The 22,191-nt window shown below is 39.6% G+C and overlaps 1 protein-coding gene across 2 annotated transcripts in view; it reads right to left on the reverse strand.

Annotated features, from left to right (window-relative positions):
• Positions 1 to 207: 207 nt before the first annotated feature.
• LOC107589712 (protein phosphatase Slingshot homolog 2-like) overlaps positions 208 to 22,191 on the reverse strand; it is a 27,396-nt gene continuing 5,412 nt past the window's right edge. Inside the window, exons 1-14 of one of the 2 annotated variants that reach the window (XM_016278213.1) lie at positions 15,223 to 15,740; positions 9,447 to 9,559; positions 8,537 to 8,601; positions 8,344 to 8,465; positions 8,186 to 8,251; positions 8,024 to 8,089; positions 7,532 to 7,726; positions 5,977 to 6,070; positions 5,700 to 5,828; positions 5,347 to 5,393; positions 5,106 to 5,252; positions 4,802 to 5,002; positions 3,442 to 4,324; positions 208 to 1,910 (exon numbers count right to left, since the gene is read on the reverse strand). In XM_016278213.1, coding sequence (XP_016133699.1) covers positions 600 to 1,910; positions 3,442 to 4,324; positions 4,802 to 5,002; positions 5,106 to 5,252; positions 5,347 to 5,393; positions 5,700 to 5,828; positions 5,977 to 6,070; positions 7,532 to 7,726; positions 8,024 to 8,089; positions 8,186 to 8,251; positions 8,344 to 8,465; positions 8,537 to 8,601; positions 9,447 to 9,559; positions 15,223 to 15,350 — 3,567 coding nt within the window. In that variant the 5' untranslated portion in view covers positions 15,351 to 15,740 and the 3' untranslated portion in view covers positions 208 to 599. Of the gene's footprint in view, positions 1,911 to 3,441; positions 4,325 to 4,801; positions 5,003 to 5,105; positions 5,253 to 5,346; positions 5,394 to 5,699; positions 5,829 to 5,976; positions 6,071 to 7,531; positions 7,727 to 8,023; positions 8,090 to 8,185; positions 8,252 to 8,343; positions 8,466 to 8,536; positions 8,602 to 9,446; positions 9,560 to 15,222; positions 15,741 to 22,191 lie in introns of those variants that run through there. The other variant, XM_016278214.1, reaches the window with a different exon arrangement.

A 22,191-nucleotide genomic window follows, 5' to 3' on the forward strand; every position in this document is an offset into this window, starting at 1 on the left:
ATGATTCCACACTTAGTCACGGCGTCTTCAAACTACGCCTTTGTCTATTTGATTATTTTGAATATGCACCCGCTAGCAGCGAAAATTACATATTGTGCCTTTAATCTTAAAAACGTATAAAATCCTGAAAATGTATTGATTAGATACTTGATGTATTAACCTGTCTACAGAATGAATGACTTAATTAAAATAATTAAAATAGTGCAGTTTTATTTTATAATAGTCACAGCTAAAGCACAGGATAAAAAAAAAAGTTGATCAAGTTTACCTTGGTTTCAAACAGAATCATGACTCCACATGCTGTCAGACATACAGTCAACTCTACCGTTCAAGCCAGTGCAAAAATATTCAAATAAAATAAAAAATCTAAAAAAACAATAAAAAAGAAAAACGAGAGTAAAGTGCATGTTTTATGAAACGGCCCCCTTGTTTGAATTGCTACCTGAAAACTGACATATATTCACTCACTCACACATGCCCTCATTCACACCTACAGTAGCATACAAATTTAGCTTAGACTTCACTGAATGAAACTTGAACTGGTTGTAGTCGAAGATTGTCCTTCATGCCGACAAAAATCAGCATGTGAAAGTTCATGGTCACATGGTGTTATACAAAACAGTGATTGTCTTTTTCTTGTCCAACGCTTTGCGGAAACGACGAACGGGGTGAGTCTTCACATGTTGTTGTTGTTGTTGTCGCGTGGACACAGAAACTGTGGGCTGGACTGGGGTGTGTTCAGGGGGACTGGCTCCACCCACTTGAGTTTGCTGTGGGCATGAGCTTGAGAGGTGGGCTGAGCCTTCAGTCCTGCCCACCTCCATCAAATGAACGGCGGAATCAGGGGCAGAAGGGTTCTGAGGTAGAACACGCTGCTTTTTATGGGCATCGTCATGGCTGTTGGTCAGTGGCAAGGAGTGAAAGGTGGATAAAGAGGAAGAGGTGGGTTGATTAAACCCTGTGGTAGCCGGGTGGAAGTCCCAGTTGCTTAAGTCATTAGTTGACAGCTCTAGCTGGTCCAGTTTAGCAAGTGAGGCAGAGCGTTTCATGAGCGAAGGAGGGGTGAGACCAGCCTGTCTAATGCGGGCCTCAATTTCCATGGCTCTCTGCCACATCGCAGGTGCTTTGGGCTGCGTGCGCTGCTCCCCATCTATCGAGTCCTGCTTGTCCTCATGTGACTGGTTCTCCTCAACTTGTCCAGTGCACAACCCCAATCCTCCAGCCTCGTATAAAAATGCCTGGAGCTCTCGAAGAGTCTCCTGGATCTTCTGCAAGTCTTCATTGCTATGTGCCAGTCGGACATGGGGCCTCAATGGGTCGTCTACGTCAGTCTCCAGCTCGGTCACACCTTCTAGCCACAACAGAGAGGAAGAACCAGAGCTGTGCTCAAGAGTGGGGTTCAAAGTGATCTGGTCGGCCTCCATTGAAATCCTCTCTTCAAGATAGACCGAGAAGGAAGGATCAGGGATTATACCAGAGTCCTCATCATCAAGCACTTTGGTGTCATCTACGGTTCCATCTGTAGCCTTTTGGGACTCAATGCAGGTCAGAGCTGCAGTGCCCTCTGGCTTACTGGAGTAAGATCGTGGCTCTGAACAGTCCAAACATGGGGAAGGAAGAGGAGACCAAGAGCAAGGAACCTCTTGACCCTGACGTAGTATAAGCTCCAACTGCTCAGTGGCCCGGCGCACAGATCCTGAGGGCCTGTCGGTGGGAGAATGAGGAACTGAAGCCGTTTCCTCATCCACCTCCTCCAGTGTAGCAGTTTGAGGGGAGTTACGTGCCATTGGCGGACTGCAGGTGTGTGATATGGATTCCAGTTCAGTAACTATATTACGCACACACACACTGTTGTCGTTGTGAGGGAGGTGGGGCACTGCATCTCTATTGGTCTCTGAATGGGTGTGGCACTAGGAAGGAGAAATGCAGAAATATTGATTACAAGAGGTAACTGCATTGTTCCATTTCACTCTCAATAAAGAGAGCTTACCACATTAAAGGGGTCATATGATGCGATTTCAAGTTTTTCTTTCTCTTTGGAGTGTTACAAGCTGTTCGTGAATAGATAAGATCCCTAAAGTTGCAAAGATTAAAGTCTCAAACCCAAAGAGATATTCTTTATAAAAGTTAAGACTGGTCCACGCCCTCCTAAAACGCCTCGTTTAAACACGCCCCCACATGTCTACGACACGATGTGGGAAGATTTGCATAACGCTGCCCTTTGCATATGCGACTAAATCAAACAATCTCATTGGCTGGTGCTCACTTATTATCGTCCCTCATTTTATTTCAGCAAATCCGTTCGAGCGAACGCACACAACCTGATTAAAATTCATGAATCCAGCAGCTCTTCTTAGTAGAATTCGTATCATTATTATCAGTATTTTTCCCAATTTTTTTTTTCCAGAAACACTGAATGACCAAAAAAGCACCATCACCAGTCCAGTTAAAATGTTCAGATAAAATGACTAATGGCGCTTTTCCACTGCGTGGCACGGCTCAATACGGCACGACACGGCACGGTTCGGCTCGGCACGGTTTGCGTTTCCACTGCAGTTCAGTACCGCTTTAGAGTGGGTGGGATTATTCACATGTCGTTATAGTTGCGCCGCCTCCAATACCACGACTCCTAAAAAAATTAACTTTTTCATTCCATGTCGCCCCATCAAGCTCTCGCTGGATCCGCTCCTCTGCTATCTACGAGAGGAAAGTCTGTGCTACCGCAACAGACAACAAAACTTTTTGGTTGTTAAAAAAAGGTGCGCTCGTTCAAAACAGTTGCGTTCAATCCTTCGCTGGCTGTGCTAATTTAAATCTAGCAGTTCTTTTGTGTTTGTGTCGCAACTTCAGTGACGCAGGTAGTGACGATTCTCTCCGGCCAATCTAAGAGTGTACTTTCAGATATTTAAAAAACTGTGCCATTTTACAAACATTTATTATATACACACACACACATATATATGTCTGTCTGGCGAGTGAACTAAAAAATTTACTAGCCAATAGCGATTCAATTGCCAAAGTGTCCGTAGAGGGTTGTAAAAAGACAGTATAAGTTGTTATAATCCGTAATTATGTCCCCACTGGATGCAACAAATGCCTCGTTCAGAGAATTAAAATAGTTTTTTTTTGCTTTGTTTTGAAAAAATTGAAAGCCCAAATTTTGTTTTTTTGTGTTCACAGAAGTCAGTCAGTGTTTTTGTCAGGTTTTGAATGACATGAGGGTGAGTAAATGACAACAAAATGTCATTTTTGAACTGTCCCTTTAAGTGCAATTCTAGGGTAAACCACCAGGAGGCAGTGTTGTACTGTGTCACTTGCCTATAGTTCTTGTATCATTTACTGATTAATAAATGAGTCAATCCCATTCATGTTTTATTATTTATCTTTCGACATGACAAATCAGGAAGTGCAATGATCTCTGAAGTGAGTGCCAACTCTTACCTCAACAGCTTCCTCACTGTAATCATCCAAGGGTGGGGTGCATCTGGATTGAGGTGACAAGACAGCGGCCGTTTCAGAAAATGAGCGAGGCTGACTATCCTGGGACAGGCAGAGGAATTTCTCTCTGGCGCTAAAGAAGTCAATGCTATCTGTGCTAAGGCAGGACATGCCAGCATCCACAAAGTCATCTGCTGTTCTCAGATCTGCAGTCCTGGGGTTGTTGTTATCATCACTGGAGTCCAGCCCGGGTACCGCAGAGGCTCCTGAGGGGCTGTCAGCCTCGGGCATGCTTGAAGGCGGCAGATTCCCTTCATCTTTACTGACAGCACTTTCCAGACATAGTTCTAAACTTTGTGACACTTGATAAGAGTCATTTTGATCAGGTGTGTTCGGGGACAACTCAACACAGTCTGTTTTTGGCTGAGGCACATGGTGAGATGACTGGGCGTTGAGGTCTGAAGTTGGATCACCCTCTCCCTTCTCTAGTGAAAGAGAAGGAGCAAGGATGTGTAGAACGGGAGGAGGATGGCGACGAGCAACAGGCTCGCTCACTGCGATGTTCAAGCGAGAGTTGTTCGCCATATTCTGCTCAGGCACCACTGTGGCCGCTCGTTGTCTGGGACGAGGCGGGAGGATGGGGTCTTCAAGTGCCAGCTTAGAGGGCAACTCATCCAATTTGGTATGACTGTTGCCTGTAGCAGGCTGTGGATTGGTAAGGGACTCAAGCACAGCAATGCCCAGTATCTGCTGAATGGTAGGAGGACCGTTGTTGTTGTGAGGGTCTGAGCGGTCCAGCGAGTGTGGTGCCTTGCATAGCGGCTCGTGACCCTCCGACAGATCGCTGTCTGAGTGGGAACGCCACAGCTTGTTATGCCTCTGTTTGCTGAAAGAATTAGCAAGCAAAAGATAAAGAAAGAGACCCAAGAGTGTCAGATGAGCATCATTCATTGATGTGATGGAAACATTAAAGGTCGGCTGAATCACTGTGGGTGGTGACCGATCTTTTAAACATACAAAATAGTTCAGGGTGTGTGAATGGGAATACAAACATGAAAGCAAGTATGACAGTAAAAGCTGCACAACAAAAGGAATGTGGAGAGACCTGCATAATATATATGCATAAGATCACAATGGCGACGAAACTCCACGCCATTGATTCAAAATACAAGAGAAATTACTCAATGGAAACTTCAACCTTGCTCTCTGTTGACCTTCTTTTTAGAGAAAAAGTACTGCATGTAAGCCTAAGGTCAATGTGTGTTAGTGCAGCTATTCTTTGGCTCAAAAGGTAAGGGTGTGTGGAATAAAGAGAAATTCAAATAAGCATTCTGACCTAAGGTTCTGTGTGCGTGGCCCATACCTGGCTAGTAGGATACCCTGGTATTCTTCAAGCTGCTTCATGAAGGATGGGTTTGGTTTGGTGACAGAGCGCCGTTCCTTCACATGGTCAAAGGCTCTCTCCAGGTCCCAGCCGTACTCCTTCATAGCATATGCGATCACGGTGGAGGCAGAACGACTCACTCCCATCTTACAGTGCACCAGACACTTCACCCCAGCTTTCCTGGATGACAAGAGATTCTTTAAAGCACACTTCCACAGAAAAGAGACGGCATGGATTGGAATGTCAAAAGCACCAGAACTTCAGAAGCAGTCTTTCTACTTACTTGGCTTTGGAAATGAACTTGTAGGTGTCATTCCAATACTCCAAGAGGTTTGTGGCCTCCTCGTCATACACTCGGATGTTGTGGTACTCGAAAAGCCCGGGGAAGAAATTATCAATCTCCCGCGTCACATTCAGGATGTAGCGAACTCTGAGGAAGTGGGGGTGGTAAAATTAACAATGACTGCATGCAGCCGAGCGGATGTATTTAAAAAAAAAAGAGGCCTGGAATAACAGTCACCTACCCACTGTTTTGGAGCTCCTCAAAATTTGAGGCATTCCACTCTGAACCCTGGAAACACAAACAGAAATCGAATGTTATGGTTGATACTCCTGAAGCAGGGGTATCCAAAATTGCTCCTGGGGGGCCAGTGTCCTGCAGAGATTAGCTCCAACTTGCCCCAACACACCTGCCTAAAAGTTCCTAATATGCCTGAAGACCTTTATTATCTGGTTCAGCTATGTTTAATTGGGGTTATTAACTAATCTCTGCATGCTAGTGGCCCTTCAGGAGCAGGACTGAACAACCCTGTCCTAAAGTCCATAGTAGATTAGTTCTCATCTGTGAGGAGTATAGACAACAGGGTGGGAGACCAACCAGGTAGACGTGGTCAAAGATCTCTGTGGGGCTTTCCATTTGGCCCAGGATGACAATCATCTCATTATCGATGAATTCCTTGAACTCCCGCAGGTTGCAAACCATCTGTATCTCCAGCTCCGTCCGAATCTGGAGAAAAGTTATTATCCAATAGGTTACCAATTTTTTGATGTGAACCTCAAGATTGACCGGTAATATTTAAGACATCAAGATTTTGTTTGATTCTGTTTGTCTTGACTTTGAGATTGCATACAATATGCACAATGGATGTTTGTACCTCTTTTGAAGTGACGTTCTCCAAGTCCTTCTGCATCATGATCTCTCTCAAACGGGTCTTAATGAGTCTCTCTGTGCGCTCTCTCTCAGTTGGCCTGTATACACGAAACCCAGAATCATAAATCACCCAATTTGGTCTCAATGTAAGGTGCGTCTCCCCTCGTATGATTCTTTGTATGCCTGTGTGGTATTGTTCGATTTAGGCTTCACAAAAACCAGAAACCTCAAAACAAAGCCTTTGTTTGATTTAAACAAACAATTTGAAATCAAATCCCAGTTCAGTTGCAGTACGTGCAAATGGTAAATGTGTGTCATCCCTAGGCCTCTGGTGTTGGGTTCACCACGGGACAAGCATCTCTTCAATGATAGCAACACAAGCACTGATTGGCTCCCAAGGGAATGCACTGTGTTCTTCATCCCTACCAGTAACCTTAAAACCACTGCTAATGTAGGTCAACACATTCAGCTGGTGGCTGTGTATATGAGGGCAACAGGTTTGACAATCCGAGGGATGAAAAGCCCCTATGTGGGAAAGTTAAACATGTTTACACATGCCTGTTTGATTGACCTTTCAAGAAAAGAGTGACTAAATCTCAAGTTATGAACTCATTACTTTAGCTGTGTCACTTAATCTAATTCAAATGCATTCAGTGGGCACCATTTCACAGGATGTCTAAAAAGAAAGAAAAAGATCTGCTTCAGTAAAGACCTCTCGAGGAAAACATTATCTCTATGGCTCAACATAGTTGTCCTTGTTTCAGGGTCACAAAGTATCTACTAGATCGACAATTTTCACTCCCCTTCTCAAGCCACCTGTTTCTATCTATCCGCCACTCTACCCATCTATCCGCCCATTTTTCCAACCATAAATAAATCTATCTCAGCGTGGAGCTATAAAAAGCAAGCGGCCACAGTCATGTATTTTAAAAACACATGCATGTGGAAATGCCTCCAACTGTGGGGAAATTCCCCCCTACAGTCCAGGCAACATCTTAGAAGGATTTCACCATCAGGCCACAGTGCATCTAAGCAGTTAGAGTTCATCTCTTCAATTTGGCAATAACATGTCGATCTATTCAGAGAACACCATGCCTCTTTATCTGGCTCCACTGCAAACTTGCCCTCTTGGCCTATACGATTGAACTTTGAGCTTGCATCAGACAGCCGCTTGACCGTATGTGCATGCACGTGTCTCACTTTTCCAAAAACAAGGATTGATTTACAACCCAAACACTGCAATTCACCACTATTGACTGTAGGAGAACTGAAGTTTTGTAAACATCAACTTGGCCCTAAATTTGGAAAGTAATAATAATAATAATAATACCCTTGCTTCATTAGGACATTGACCCATTCGCCACAATACCAAAGCAAAACAAAAAAGTGAGTACTACACAATCATTCAAAAGTTTGGGGTTGGTAAGTTTTTATGCTTTTGAACGAAGTCCATTACGATCACCAAGGCTGCATTTATTTGATCAAAAATGTAATAAAACATTAATATCTTACTGAACAGTAGTGTACATTCGACTGGCATAGGTGTATGTGTTACTCACACGTCGGTGAACAGCACGGGCGAGTCTGCACGGTGGGACTGCACATCTTGCATGGCGTTCCACTCATTGATGCAGTGCTGGTCAGAAGTCACACGGCTCTGATAGTAACTGACCCAGGTCAGGAATAGACTGCCAGGGTAGTAGTTATGACAACGGGCCACCTCGCAAACCTTATGCAGGGACTGCAAGGCTGACCTGTGAGTATGTGTGAGAGAGAAAATTCATTAACACTGTAAAAAAAAAAAAAAAAAAAAAAAAAAAAAAAAAAAAAAAAAAAAAAAAAAAAAAAAAAAACTCTTTTAAAAACAACACTTTTAGTGAATCAAAGACATACAGCCCAACCAGTTATAGTCTGATTCCTGAACAATTGACTCTTTTGAAAGGCGGACCTATGAATATGTGATGAAGAAAAAATTTATTTAACATTAAAAAAAAAAAAAAAAAAAAAAAAAAGTATGACAGTGAAAAAAAGCTGTCCTTATAGGCACTCACCACATGGCTTGCACTGAGACCGGTTTGAATACATGGACTTGGTTAATGGTGGACACACTGAAGCCACTAATGAGAGGGATACAACACATTCAGTCTGAATACTTTGTAAAAGTTGTGTTTAAAAATGCAGAACTTGATTTATGTGTGCACGTTATGCCTCACCCGTCTCCATCCAAGTGTATAAGCGTATCGCTCCACAAGGGTAAAACCAGCCCAACTGTGCAAGTGCTGCAGTAAACACATGATCACATGTTATGAGCGCCACCTTCTAGAGCTGCAAATGCAAAATGAATGTATTAAAGCATCTAAATTATACTGACCTGTCTGAATTGCTAAAGTCCATTCCCAGAACCACACTTTCTTCAGTGTCCTGTCTACCGTTTGTGGAGACGATGACCATGTACCGTGTACGCAGGGCATAAGGACTCTCTAACCGGACAGCCTGTGATAGAGACACGATCAGCATTCTGATGACTGTGTTTTGATTAATTAGGTCTGAATGGTGGTAGTTACCAGGCGGATAGCATCCTCTTGGCGCAGCAGGGTGAACATGGTCTGCAAATGCTGCTGAAGGTCACCTGCGAAGAAACCATCAACAACCTTAAATCTCCCAGATAATAATGATGTGACATTTGCATACTACAGTTGAATTACTCAGAGGTCAATTTCACTTCCTCCCATAAAAGACATATGCTTTGTCAGGCTGGAGTTTGATTAGCACAAGTTTATAAATCATGAATAGAAATATTAAACCAATTGGAGAGTTAAAAACAAGAAAGGTTAATGAGAGTTGCATAGAGCGAGCTCAAATATTTTTTAACCTTATAATCAGCATGAAATGGAAACTGCAATCTTCTAAATTATGACACGTATCGAAATTGCAGTTTCTGAGCCATTTTGACATTTAAAAAAAAATACATACCACTTAATTTGATATTTTTGTTATCTAATGGAATATAATTTAAGTGTGGCAAAAGCACCAACATTTTTTTTGAGGAGAACATTGTATATCATTATATATTTTTGTTAAAAAAAGATTAAAGACTGAAGACTAGAAAAGATTAATAAAATATGTACTATTGCATACTGTATTTTATAATGACGGACAGTTCCTAGGGCCCATTCATAATGCATTCCTGTAAGCTAATGGGTTTCTTAATTAAATCAATGCTGTCTATCTGCAGGCACAGCAGTATGTCTATCAACATGAATGCAAATGCATGCAACAAAAAAATGTTCTTCAGTGTCCTTCATATCCAGGCCAGTCTTACACATTGCCATATGGTACAGCTCAAAGCAAAACTGAAAACAACAGAGACAGATTCCATAACAGATTCCATATAACCATTATATTGAGGTGCATCTGACAGCTGGAGAATCACACAATGAATGTGTCAAGAGAACCTTTCGTGCCGTTTCATACCTGTGTGTTTGTTCCGCCGCTGTGTGATGTGGGGTGCTGAAGAAGGGGAGGAGCCATTCCCCCGCGGGAGGAAGAGGGCGGCACCTTTGACGGTTAGGAAGTTCTCGCTGATACTGATGACAAAAACAGCGATAGAGAGAAAGAATATTTTATTATACATGTTATACTAAAATAGAAAATGTAGTTACATGGTCAACATTTAGATCTTAAATGGTACAGACATCTGGAAGCCACAGAGACACAAAAAATGCTCGCCAACTTGGTATAAAGGACCACCAAACATTCACATACGCGTTTGAGCACTTGCAGAGAACACCAAGAGGCTCAATCTCAGACCTCAAAGTGACATAAAATATGTGAAGGGGCTCACTCTGCATGCGAGAGAGATTGTTTCCAGAAATCACTATGGAGACGCTATTGTTTATCAGCTTGACTGTGGCCTCTGCCCGGCAGAGGCTCGGTAATCAGAGCGGGGAGATGTTTGACCTGTAACAGCTGTCGTTACGAAGCACCTCCTTCAACTCAACACTTACAGCGACCTGAGGTCTCGCTCATAAACTGCTGCTCCTGTATCTCATGCCAAAGGCTTTGGACTTTCCACATCTGACTCGGAAAATACCCTCGAAGTAACTTCTGAGGAATCTGGGTAATTCTGTGGAAGGTCTCAGAATTTTGGGGGAGGAAGGATTGCAGAATTGAGGGAACGCGAAAAGCCCGGGGCAGTCACACCCCGAATAAAAACACAAAGAAAAAAAAACCATCAGGCTCAACTGAGCTCATTTCCCACATCCCAGTCACCCCTGACCCAGCTGTTTCCTCAGTTTTTTGTCTCCTGTCTATCTCATGGCCTCTCTCTTTTACAGTCGGCCCCAGGGTCCAAAACTAACACTTGTTAAGCACAAAATGCAAACAATTAAAAAAAAAAAACACTTTATTAGGACTCAAAACATGTTTTCAAATGATAAAAAAAGACAGTTTTACACTCACTGATGTAAGTGAGAAAAACGCATTTAATACATACAACCACTAAAATTTAAAATATTTGGTCAAAACAATGTGGTTTCATGTTTTTGTAATAAATCTTACTGACTCCTTACTTTTGGGTCTTATTTTAAAGAAAAAAATAATTATTATTTTGCAAATGATGCATTCAACCGATCATAAGCAACAGTTTGAAAGCCATTTATACTAAAAAAAAATTAATTTCAAATAAATGCTGTTCTTTTAAACTGTGTGATAAAATGTTAGATGCAAACAATTAAAAAACAAAAAACACTTTATTAGGACTCAAAACATGTTTTCAAATGATAAAAAAAGACAGTTTTACACTCACTGATGTAAGTGAGAAAAACGCATTTAATACATACAACCACTAAAATTAAAAATATTTGGTCAAAACAATGTGGTTTCATGTTTTTGTAATAAATCTTACTGACTCCTTACTTTTGGGTCTTATTTTAAAGAAAAAAAAACATTTATTTTGCAAATGATGCATTCAACCGATCATAAGCAACAGTTTGAAAGCCATTTATACTAAAAAAAATTAAATTTCAAATAAATGCTGTTCTTTTAAACTGTGTGATAAAATGTTAATTTTGGACCCTGGCTGCCACTAATTTGGCTAAGAGATGCTTTGTGGAATACTTTTATAGGAAGCTCTTGTAGATATGAAAAAACGAAATAAAAACCAAGAGCAAGACAGACAGACAGAGAGTGACAGTTTAGTGCAGTCTCTCTCTTCATGCTCTGCAACTTTGCACTTTCATGCTCGGAGCATCATCTATCAGCACATGAGGGGATATTAGCTGCAGGCTGATACAGGGTAGTGGCTAATTTTACAAACCTATAAATAAACGGCACAGTGAATGAATGCTGATGGACTTTTACAGTGTTGGTAGCTACTGTATACCATCTCATGTAGCCAAACATGATAGCTGAAAGAGCGTTTGGGATTAAACTTTGTAATTTTTTGCAAGATAGCAGAAAGCATGCAAACTGCTTGATTACAACATCAGGGTGTGATAAGGATTATTGACTGTCCGGTAGTTTGCATGTAAAGATTGTAAGTTAAAATATAAATACAAATGCTCAAGTCAATATTTTTTGTTTTCACCCTTTTTAATTCAATTTTGGTCCGGTGGTGTTCCAAATAAATTTTAAAATTTTTAAAGTACAAATATTCCATGTAATCTCTCAATTAATGCTTGTTCATAAAATCTTTGTGCTTAAAAAAAAAAAAAAAGTTAAAAGTTAAATGGATTGAGATGGAGTATTAACACAAATACTTCAGGTTAATTAACAATATTCTGATTGAGATAAGTGCAAAATGCAGTCTACTAAACTCCAAAAGCTTTGACACAACACCATTTCAGTAACATGTAAAGAATATGACCCGGAACGTTGCGCTGGGCTGGTTTTCGCAGAACAAGTAGCACAGTATCCGTGTGCAGGGAGCGGAGAGGGCACTGGGGCCACACGATGCAATTTCCACCCACTGGCATTTCACCAAGGCAGACATGTAAGGGCAAACACATTCACACACGGGAGAAAAAAGAAGAGAATCCAGATGGGTCAGACAGAGGAAACAGATGACCTGCCTCCGCTTGTCTACACACAGTTTAGGGAGAGCGAATGAGAAGAGGGTGGGAGGGTCATCTTTTGGCATGAAGCGCTGGACAGTACTTGCGAGGGCACAGACACAATCATCACTATGTAAGGGACCGTTGAGAGCCATGCAACAAGCTGAAACAAACCTGACCCCCACCTGTCCCTGGCCATATTAGTCACTTTCCCAATAGGGAAGAAGTAAATATAGGCCCGGGCTGAAGGCCTTATGAGTTCAGGCCTGATAGAGATTCAGAGCGAGAGCAGGAGATGGCATTCTGTCACCTTCTGAGATACAAATTAGGCCCCTTGCCACTAATACAGACACATACATGTGTAAATAAACAAAAGGAGAGATGAAGATAGAGGCAGGTTTGGAAACCCCGAATGAGGACAATCAAACACTAGAGCAAAACTCTGACTACAGGTCTAGTTTTTCAAATTAAATGAGACGGCGAGGCACTATTCTGGTTCACAGTCCTGCTTTCTGATTGGTCCACATGGGTGACCAATTGAAGTCATGACTATACTGAGGAAGAGAGCAGGGGGTTCTGGTGAAGGGCCAAAGCAGAGAAGAAATGTCTGTGAATGAGGCCAAAGAGGCCACTTTTTGAACTATGAAAATGTATATTTCAACATTTTCGTGTGTAAGATTGTATTTTCAGTTTAAGCAATGTTTAATTGAAAACGTGTTTCGCCACCCTCTACAAGAAGAGTACAAAATAAGATTAGGTTAGTAGAAATTAAGTCAATTTGGTGAAAGGAGTTGATTGTCAATGAGAAAGTGCTGTCTGTACACCTCAGATGATTTCTGTTTAAAACTAGCTATTTATGTTATGCCATTTTTTTAAATGTTAGAAAATTGTTTATATAGTCTAGTTCTCACTCTCAAAGAACATGGGATTTAGGCTTTTATTGCTTTAAAAAATATTTGGACATCTTTAGCATCCTCTTAGCTTTTTGATGTTTCAACACCATTTCTAAGAGTTAGGAGGAAGCAATTGTACAAAACCAATTACGCCCCATATTTCAACAAACTATATCAGATTTCCCCATGACAATGCCAATTAAGCCCATCAAGTGCATATTTAACTGTACTTGGAAGTTGTTCAACTTCTCTACGTCACTGGATGTTTGAAGTAAAGGCAAGTAAAGCAATTGTGTTTCTCACTGCAAGTTTCCACACACTACTCAACTTCCTTCCAATACATCACACCTGCAATTTCCAGGTTAATCAATAAAACTCGCTGACAAACATAGACCTAACCTTAAGCTTTGTTTGCCTTGGCAGTGTATGAGGAGTAAAGGAGGTTTTTATATGCTTAAATATCAGCATGGGGATTCCCATCAGATATCATCTGCCCTATCTGACGGATCAAAGCAAATTAAAGGTTCACTAAAAATCAAGTTCCTCATGCCTAATGTTTGCAAGATAAAACAGAACTCCACCCCAGCGATCAAGTCTTTCCTATGAAGAGAGTATAAATAACATCAGTACTGATTCCACTGCATAAGGAGAAAAACAGATGCCATAACATAGGGTGAACATACGTGCCATTTTCCCAGGACGCGTCCTGGCCAAGATTTCTATATTGCCTAAAATATCTAGGTTTTTGCTTTGTTTGCGTGTGCAGACCGATCGGTGTATGACATACACATATGGTCACCCTACCGTAACACTACTGATAAATGTCAGGTGACTGCTTAGTCAGTCTAAAAACAAAGCCACATATCTCTGTTCTATGCACTTAAACATAAAAGAAACCAACCGACTGGAGTTTAGGCCTGACTCTAAAGATCTCACAATCTGCTAGTGTACAGCAATTGTACATGCTGTTCATTTTGCGGTTTCAAGCTGTCTGAGGTCTTGACAGCTGTCTTAAAAGCTGTGGTCGAAACTACAGTGTTATGCTATCAGTGTTACAAAAAGCAAACACAAACAACATGCAAACATGAGAGAAAATCAAATTCAGCTATTGACGTAAGAGCTCAGTTTAGCCAGTTAGGTTTGTTGTGAGATCCGCCATCATATTTTCATAATTAATCCTGGAATCTTGCCAGACCACTTACAAATGGCCACATAAATGTCTGTAACAGATATCATATCTACAATCCCCACACAATATGCAAATTTAACTGAGTTCACTTTTTTTGATAATGCTACTAATGCTGGACAGCAAAATTTTGCAGAAGTTGATGCAGCTCATCAAGTTCTGCAAAATTACCTCAATCTATACAATAAATTATGTACTTCATTTTCTTTGGCGTTCCTGAACTTCTGTATAGCCTGAACAATTTGATGCATTTACACTTTGCCAAGTCACATCTTTTGCATGTCTCAAACCACTTCCTGACTTGCACTGCTATCCATTAGAACTTGAAAGCAACTTGGAGAACATTTACACTTTGCATCAAAGTTCAAGTTTACCAAATCAAAAAGTATATGAAATAATTTTGAGGACAAATAAAACTGCTTTGTGTTAATATATTCTGCAATATGAGAAGCGAACACTGACATGGATATGTTTTATTAAACATTTAACTTTAATTAAAATTATACACTATTTTGTGGGCAGTAAGATTATTTTAAAGAATGTAATACTTTTATTCAGCAAAGATGCATTAAATTGATCAAAAGAGACAGTAAAGACACTTCTATTTCAAATAAATGCAGTTCTTTTGAACTTTCCATTCATCAAAGAATCCTGGAAAAAACGTTTCCACAAAAAATATAAAGCAGCACAACTATTTTCAACACTGATAATAATAAAAAATGTCTCTGTAACACCAAATCAGCAAATTAGGATGATTTCTGAAGCATCATGTGACAGTGAAGACTGGAAAAATGGCTGCTAAACATTAATTTTAAAAAGCTGGCACGGTTATAGTAGGACTCCTCAGTTAAGCTCGTCCACAGTTTGGTGAATCACATCTCTCTCCTGTCATCTTTCACAACACACAGTTACGTCACAAAGGCTTGAGAAACATCCACTTCTGCTTCCAGATGTGACGAGAAGTATTTCGATGTATTTCCCGTCACTAATTGCATTCGTGTGAAAAGTTCGAGACTTATCAGCGTCAGTGCAGTGATTAAAACAAATAACACTAATAAAGACTTCAGTGCGTAATGTATGACGACTATGCTCGTGAATAACAGCTTAGGTTTACTTACAGCTGGTTGATCTGGTTTTGAGAGGCGACTGCGTTGTCGGAGAAGTACGGCATAATTTTTGCCCCGCAGCAGGAGCAGAATCCCTGGGCAGAGGAGCTCTCCGTGATCGCCACACTCTCCAGGGTCATGACGGAGGACCAGAGAACCGGAAACCCTCAGACAGACCCCTCTACAGCCATCATACTGTCCCAACTAATAAAAAAAGTTACCCAAAATAAATAAATCAGATGGCAATGCTTTGTCCAGTCTGCTAAAATAGTTTTAAAATGACCCGTCCATAAGGCCTTAAAAGGATACCAACGTGGCCATAAAATAGCGTAATCGTTAATAAAAACAAACAAACCAGTCTCAATAAGTTAACCGTTACTTTTAAACCCGGCCTCTAAACAGGCATAAAACAACAAATGAAAACGTATAAAGCTAAAAAAAATAAAAAAAAATAAAAAATCTGCATGTGCATTTCTTTGGCATGAGCCGGCGAACCGCTTCACTTACACACACTCTGCATGTACTGCGGTGCGGGGCACTAATGCTTGAACAGAGGGAAGGAGGAGCTGCTGACATGTGCTTCAGGAAGGGTCCACTGCAGGACTCCACAGACTGCCGACACTTTAGACACTCGCGCAACGACAGAGCGCAGAGCGGGAATACAACCTCAGCTGCGAAAGCACAAGCCTGGAGTGCACTTAAGTGCATCCTTCGGGGTCAGCAACCTACAGAAGAGGGATAATCGCTGGCATGCAAGCAATAGGGAAAACTGCATACTGCCGCTGCACATACTAGGCGCTTCAGATCAAAGCCTCAGCGGTCTAACAGCGCTAGTCAATGTCAAAATGACTGAGATGGCCAATCAAATCAAAGTAGGCGGGTTTACTCTTCACAGAAGCAGAGTGCGAAGCGTCAGTTTAATGTCAAAGAGAGCAAGGTAAGATTTTTTTTACTTTTAATTGAGAAATATAATGTAGCGATTCAGTATCGATTAATAAAAAATTCGCGTGGCAGTGCTGACAAGTTTATGAGCTTCTGAATGTTACTTTTTGCACAGCGTGATCTAAGATCTTTGTATGCGAGTGGTGTGTGTGTGTGTGCGCGCATCAATTAAAGCAGCACATTAATATAGAACGGTGATTAAACTGAACGGTTTTAATGCATTGGCCTTGTCACACACACACACACACACACACACATACAGTGGTGTTCAGTATAGTCACACTGTATATCTGTTATTCAAGAAACTTTTCCAAAGTTTAAAAAAAAATGTATGAAAAAATCTTCAGAAACTATTTGCATGAAAATCAAATAGGCCTATTGTTTTTTTATCGTATCATTTAAAAAATTATGTACTGTATAAATACAGAATGCATTAAAGGGGTCCTATTATGCTTTTTCACTTTTTAAATTTTAGTTAGTCTGTAATGTTGCTGTTCGAGCATAAAAAAAGATCTGCAAAGTTACACACCTCAAAGTCCACTTCAAAAGGAGATACTTTATTTAACAGAAATCACTTTTCAAAAACTACAACGAACGACTCGTTTGGACTACAACGCATATTTTCCGGGATTTGTCATGTCACAAATATCGACGAATGGGACGAGACCTGGTTGAGCTGCACTAGAGAAGGCAACGAGTGTTATCACTATGTCGGAGACACGCTAGCTTTCTCAAGGCAGACGAACTTAGAGTGGTTACAATCATCCGGGTTTAAATCGCGCTCATATTGATTTGATATTGACACAATATTTACACTGAAGCTCGCAGGCGGCTATGGTAAGGGACATGACATTTCCCGGCCAGGCGCCAAGTGCTACCAATCACAACACGCACTGGCCCAGCTGACCAATCACAGCACATTTCGTATTTCTGAAGGCGGGCCTTCATTTGATACAGGAACTATTCGAGCCGTTCATGCCAGACTGGGGAGAGAGGTGTTGTAATAATGTAAAATATGTTTCGAACAACCTAGTATGAGAGCCTGTTCTAGTACACCCCCAAAACAAAATCAAGACTTTGTAAAAGAGCATAATAGGACCCCTTTAAAAAAAAAGAGGGGGGGGGGTATTGGCACAGTGGTTAACCAGAAAAATTTTAAATGGCATGTCATGCCGAAAAGGTAGCTGACCCCTGGATTAGACAGTTGTTTTCCATGGGCAGTCAAGTGGCTCTATGAATAGCTGAGGTTTAAAAAGAATGTTGGAACAGGGCAAAATAAATACATTTACCAAGCCAGGTTTAAACAGCCAGGGAGGGTGTGTTTATGGGTGGTTGTTTATAGGTGATTCTGAAATTGAAATCATAAATACCATGATGCATATATACTTATAATTTACATGAAAAAACTTGGCCTTTTATTCGATTTTGAGAAAAGAAAAAGACCCAAGAATGTTTTTCTACAGGTTTGTGAAGTTTTTTTAAGACCCTCTTGAGAAATGTTGTAAGTGACAGACTGAGTGATATAGGAGAGAGACAATATAGCTTCACACAGGTGAAAGTATTCAGTCTCTAGTTTATTTAGGCCGTGGCCTGTCTTATATAAGTGAACACACAAACCAAACAATGCCTTTGTTGTCACATGAACATGAACAGCAGGCTTTAAAGCAAAAATCGCATAAGGACTCAAACATTAGCAAACACTTTATGTTTGATTCTGAAGTCACAACAGATTAGGAGAGGTAACAAAGAAAATCCTATGGCTAAAAAAATTAAATTTAAACATTAGTAATCCATCAATTCTTAAAATTCAATATTGATCATATTTTATAATATTAATATCAGGAAAGAGAACAAAAACAACCAAGGAGAGATTATTGGATTTATAATTGTGTGTGTGTGTGTTTAACTAGTGAATGTTTAATAATATGTTAGTCAGCTGTTAACTAATCATGTGACCTACTAAAGAAATTATACTATTCTCACCTGTGGTAAGTCCTCAGGGAGAATAACTTCAGGACACGTAGCCATGAAATAATAAAGGCTTTTTAACTGAAAGAATGCCATGGCCATTCAATAATTTTGTTCAAAACATAGCTTTTGGAGAACCATAGACATTCACTGTTATGTAAATCAAAATGAGTGACTTGGCCTGCCACCAATATTTTCTGGCAGCAAGGAACTAAATACTTCAAATCACATCATTAATCACATTTAAAAAACAAACAAACAAACACGTGCTTCCCGATTCATTAGAAGGGAAAGATCATGGTTTACAAACCACATATTTGGCCCGTCACAAGATTCGGTCTATTTTTTCTGTGTATCCTTGTCAAAGGCAATGACCTGACCCAGACCTATGGGAAAATCTATCTTGTTTAAAAAGGCCCAACACGACAAACACTCTAAATCTCTCATCTAAATATCTGCATGAGTTGTTACGCACAACAAGTTAGTCATACTGTCATATTATTTCATTCAAGGATATTTTTCATCATCTTTGGAGACTTAAAACAAAGGTGCACTTTACTCTAAACACGCCACTGCAATTCCAATGTGTCTCAATAAAAGCCTTTAGTAGACAACTAAACTTTATTAAGACATTTACATGATGGCTTGAAAGAGGAACCTGGGTAGTTTGCCTCAGTGCAGTCCAGACAATATGTCTGAGTTTGATAATAAGCATCAGTCAGTACAGAGACCAGCTGCAAATCAACAAAGTCGGACAGCTGGGAATCAATATTGGGATATTAGTCAACCTATTAAGACTGCTTGTTTAGAGCTCGCTATTCTACATGTCTAAGTGACTCTAAATCAAAGACAGATCTGCCACACGTGTGAATGCATGACGTAGGATCTCTGTGTTTAAAGCTGATGGCATCACAAGATGGTTTAAACACACCCATCTCCTTACGTTCCAATACATCACATTCTGAGTTCCACTGCATTTGCTCTCTTGACAGCACATAACATCTGAGGCCTTATCAAAAAACACCTCTGGCCTGTTAGCACACTCAGGGTTGTGTAAGCTTTGCGTTTGTATCAGTTTTCCTATTTGACTTTCTCGGCTGGTAATTTGAGATGTTGCTGATGTCATGTTGTGTTTACAAAATTATAAGTCCCTGTTGTGCAACAGCTGCCGTCTTGCATGCAATGTCCTGGAAAAGGTCACTAATGCTTCCAAGATTATGGACGCTCCCTTGATTACCCCCATTTCATGACCGCAGTGTTCTTAAGAGCCAGCTGTTTCCTATACTTGGAACTGGGAATGTGTCTGATACCAATTCCTACTCTGTTAAAAAATGGTCAGCCACATGGGAAATCCTGTGGGTGGTAATGTATGACCAAAATCTTATATTGCAGTATATGAGTAATTTTATTTTGGTAAAGGTAAGTCTTTTTCACAACACAGTAGTTGTTGTTGGAATGCAGTGAATTAAATACCTTATGGAAAAACTAACTTTTTTGTTTTTTAAATATTTCATTACATTAAAATAAAAACCATATAACTTAATATTTTATATATAACAAAATTTAAAAAATCATACTAAAAAGGCATTCATTTTTACATGATATATGGTATATGAGTAATTTTATTTTGGTAACGGTAAGTCTTTTTCACAACACAGTAGTTGTTGTTGGAATGCAGTGAATTAAATACCTTATGGAAAAACTAACTTTTTTGTTTTTTAAATATTTCATTACATTAAAATAAAAACCATATAAAAATCATATAACTTAATATTTTATATATAACAAAATTTAAAAAATCATACTAAAAAGGCATTCATTTTTACATGATATATTAATATATTATGATATATTAAATGTTAAAATACACACACACATATATATATATAAGTCTTTTTGTCTTTTCTATTTGATGGACACAACCTGATGGACGCAAACCAAAAGATATGATTAAATAAATTATAAGTCTGGTATCAGTGCAAAAACAGTTCAAAGCAGCTGTAAAATATATAAGCCAATAAATGTAAACCTGTGACTAAACATCAGATGAATTCTAAATGCACAACGTTTTAATGTTCCTTAGCAAACAAAGAAAACCTACAAATCACATTGGACATATGTGGTGCATCTCAATGCGTCAAAACTACATTTTTAACTATGTTTTTAACAAAGCTAACAACACTGGAAACAGCTGTCGGCACTAAATTATGCAGCAGAAATACAACATTATAAACGGTATATTGCACATATCTCTACTGGTTGACATATAATCTAGGTGAAATTAAATGAAATTCAGGCATGAATAAACTTGCTTTGCCCAGCCCTGTGAGAAACAGTCATCAAACCAAATTAATTTACACACACACATAAATATATATTTGTACGTGGTCCAGAAGAACCTGTTGGGCCACACTGCTGTGATGCTGCTAGATGCACGGCCTTCATTTCTCTGCAATTTTCACTACATGCTGGATCTATTTTTCTATTCTGTTTCCTGGTGCCTGTATTTCCTGCTTTCTCTCTTAACCACCCCCTTCTCCAGCCCCAAGACTAATTTGAGCTGCTGGAATGAGGCCAGTGCACAAAGCAAATGTACTGCAGGCCAGCTAAGACTGAATAGTTCCATTAAAAAAACACACACACAAAAAATGCACTGCAGGCATGCTATGACTTAATAGTCCCATAAAAAACGATAAATGCAAACGATGGCGGTTCTGCTAATATGTACCACAGTCCAAACACGCAGATACAGAAATCTCTTTAGCAGCTACACCTTTTGCTATATATTTTAATACATTTGATTTGTTTTAATCATGTTTTTATTAATTAAACACATCGTTCTCCACATTGGGTTTTACAGGCACCAAGTCCAGTTTAAAATGCCGCCAAGATATATACCACATTTTGTAGTTTACAAGTGATTGTGAGTCATTTTATGACCAAGTCTCAAAAGTGAGATGTATTTTTGAGATGTAAATTTAAAACAAGTGGCAGACAAATGTCCTGTTGAGGTACACTACTGTTCAAAAGGTTTTTTTCTCTCTGAAAGAAATAAAGAGACAGTAAAGTCACTCAGCAGCACAACTGTTTTTAACATAAGCAGAAATAGCACCAAATCAGCATATTAGAATGATTTCTGAAGGATCACGCAACACTGAAGACTAAAGTAATGGCTGCTTAATATTCAGCTTTGCCATCACAGGAATAAATTACATCTTAAAATATATTCAAATAGAATACAGTTTTTTCAAATTGTAATAATATCTCACAATATTACAAATAATGTATCATTTATTAATTGATTTTATTTTTTATTGATCAAATAAATGCAGCTTTGGTAAGCATAAAAGACATTAATTTTATTAAAACAATTTTTTTTTTTAAATCTTACAGACCCCAAACTTTTGAATGATAGTGTACATGGCAGCATTAAAAAGCATTTAGTTTATATTGTGTTCCTGAGAGTACTGCAGATCCCCTCTGCACCCCTTGAAGTCTTAAGTGATTGTGCACTGCAAAATATTTCAGTGCAAATAATTCAGGCCAATTGTTACGTAATCCAGGGTCAGGTTGTTGCATGGGGGTGCCAGTGGGAAAAGGCAAATGAAAACACACACAAAGCTCAGAGATATGAGAAAATGACATCATACTCGTCATAGGATTACCTAACATGCCGTGTAATTGAGGACATGTGTGGCACAGCATTAAGAGTGCCAAGTTTTGGGGTGTCTTGTAAGCTTGACCTGAAGGTTCTAGTTTTTGTCTTGGATACTACACAAACAAAAGCCTGATGTCATGTAAGGCCCTCCCAGACGATTCCAACTCTGGTGGTGGGAAGCCAAACAGCATTGCATAACCAAGCTTCAATAGTTATCGGTCCACCAGGATTCTTATGATTCAAATTAGATCGGAGTCTGAACCCTGTCCAGACCCTCTAATGAAAGCCCTAAGCTGTCAACCATGTGCAGCAGACCTTCACAAGCTTGTACTCTTGCAATTATATATATATATATATATATATATATATATATATATATATATATATATAAAAAAACATATACAGATACAGAC

Source organism: Sinocyclocheilus grahami, unplaced genomic scaffold (assembly GCF_001515645.1).
Source record: "Sinocyclocheilus grahami isolate Dianchi unplaced genomic scaffold, SAMN03320097.WGS_v1.1 scaffold119.1, whole genome shotgun sequence".
Lineage (NCBI taxonomy): Eukaryota > Metazoa > Chordata > Actinopteri > Cypriniformes > Cyprinidae > Sinocyclocheilus > Sinocyclocheilus grahami.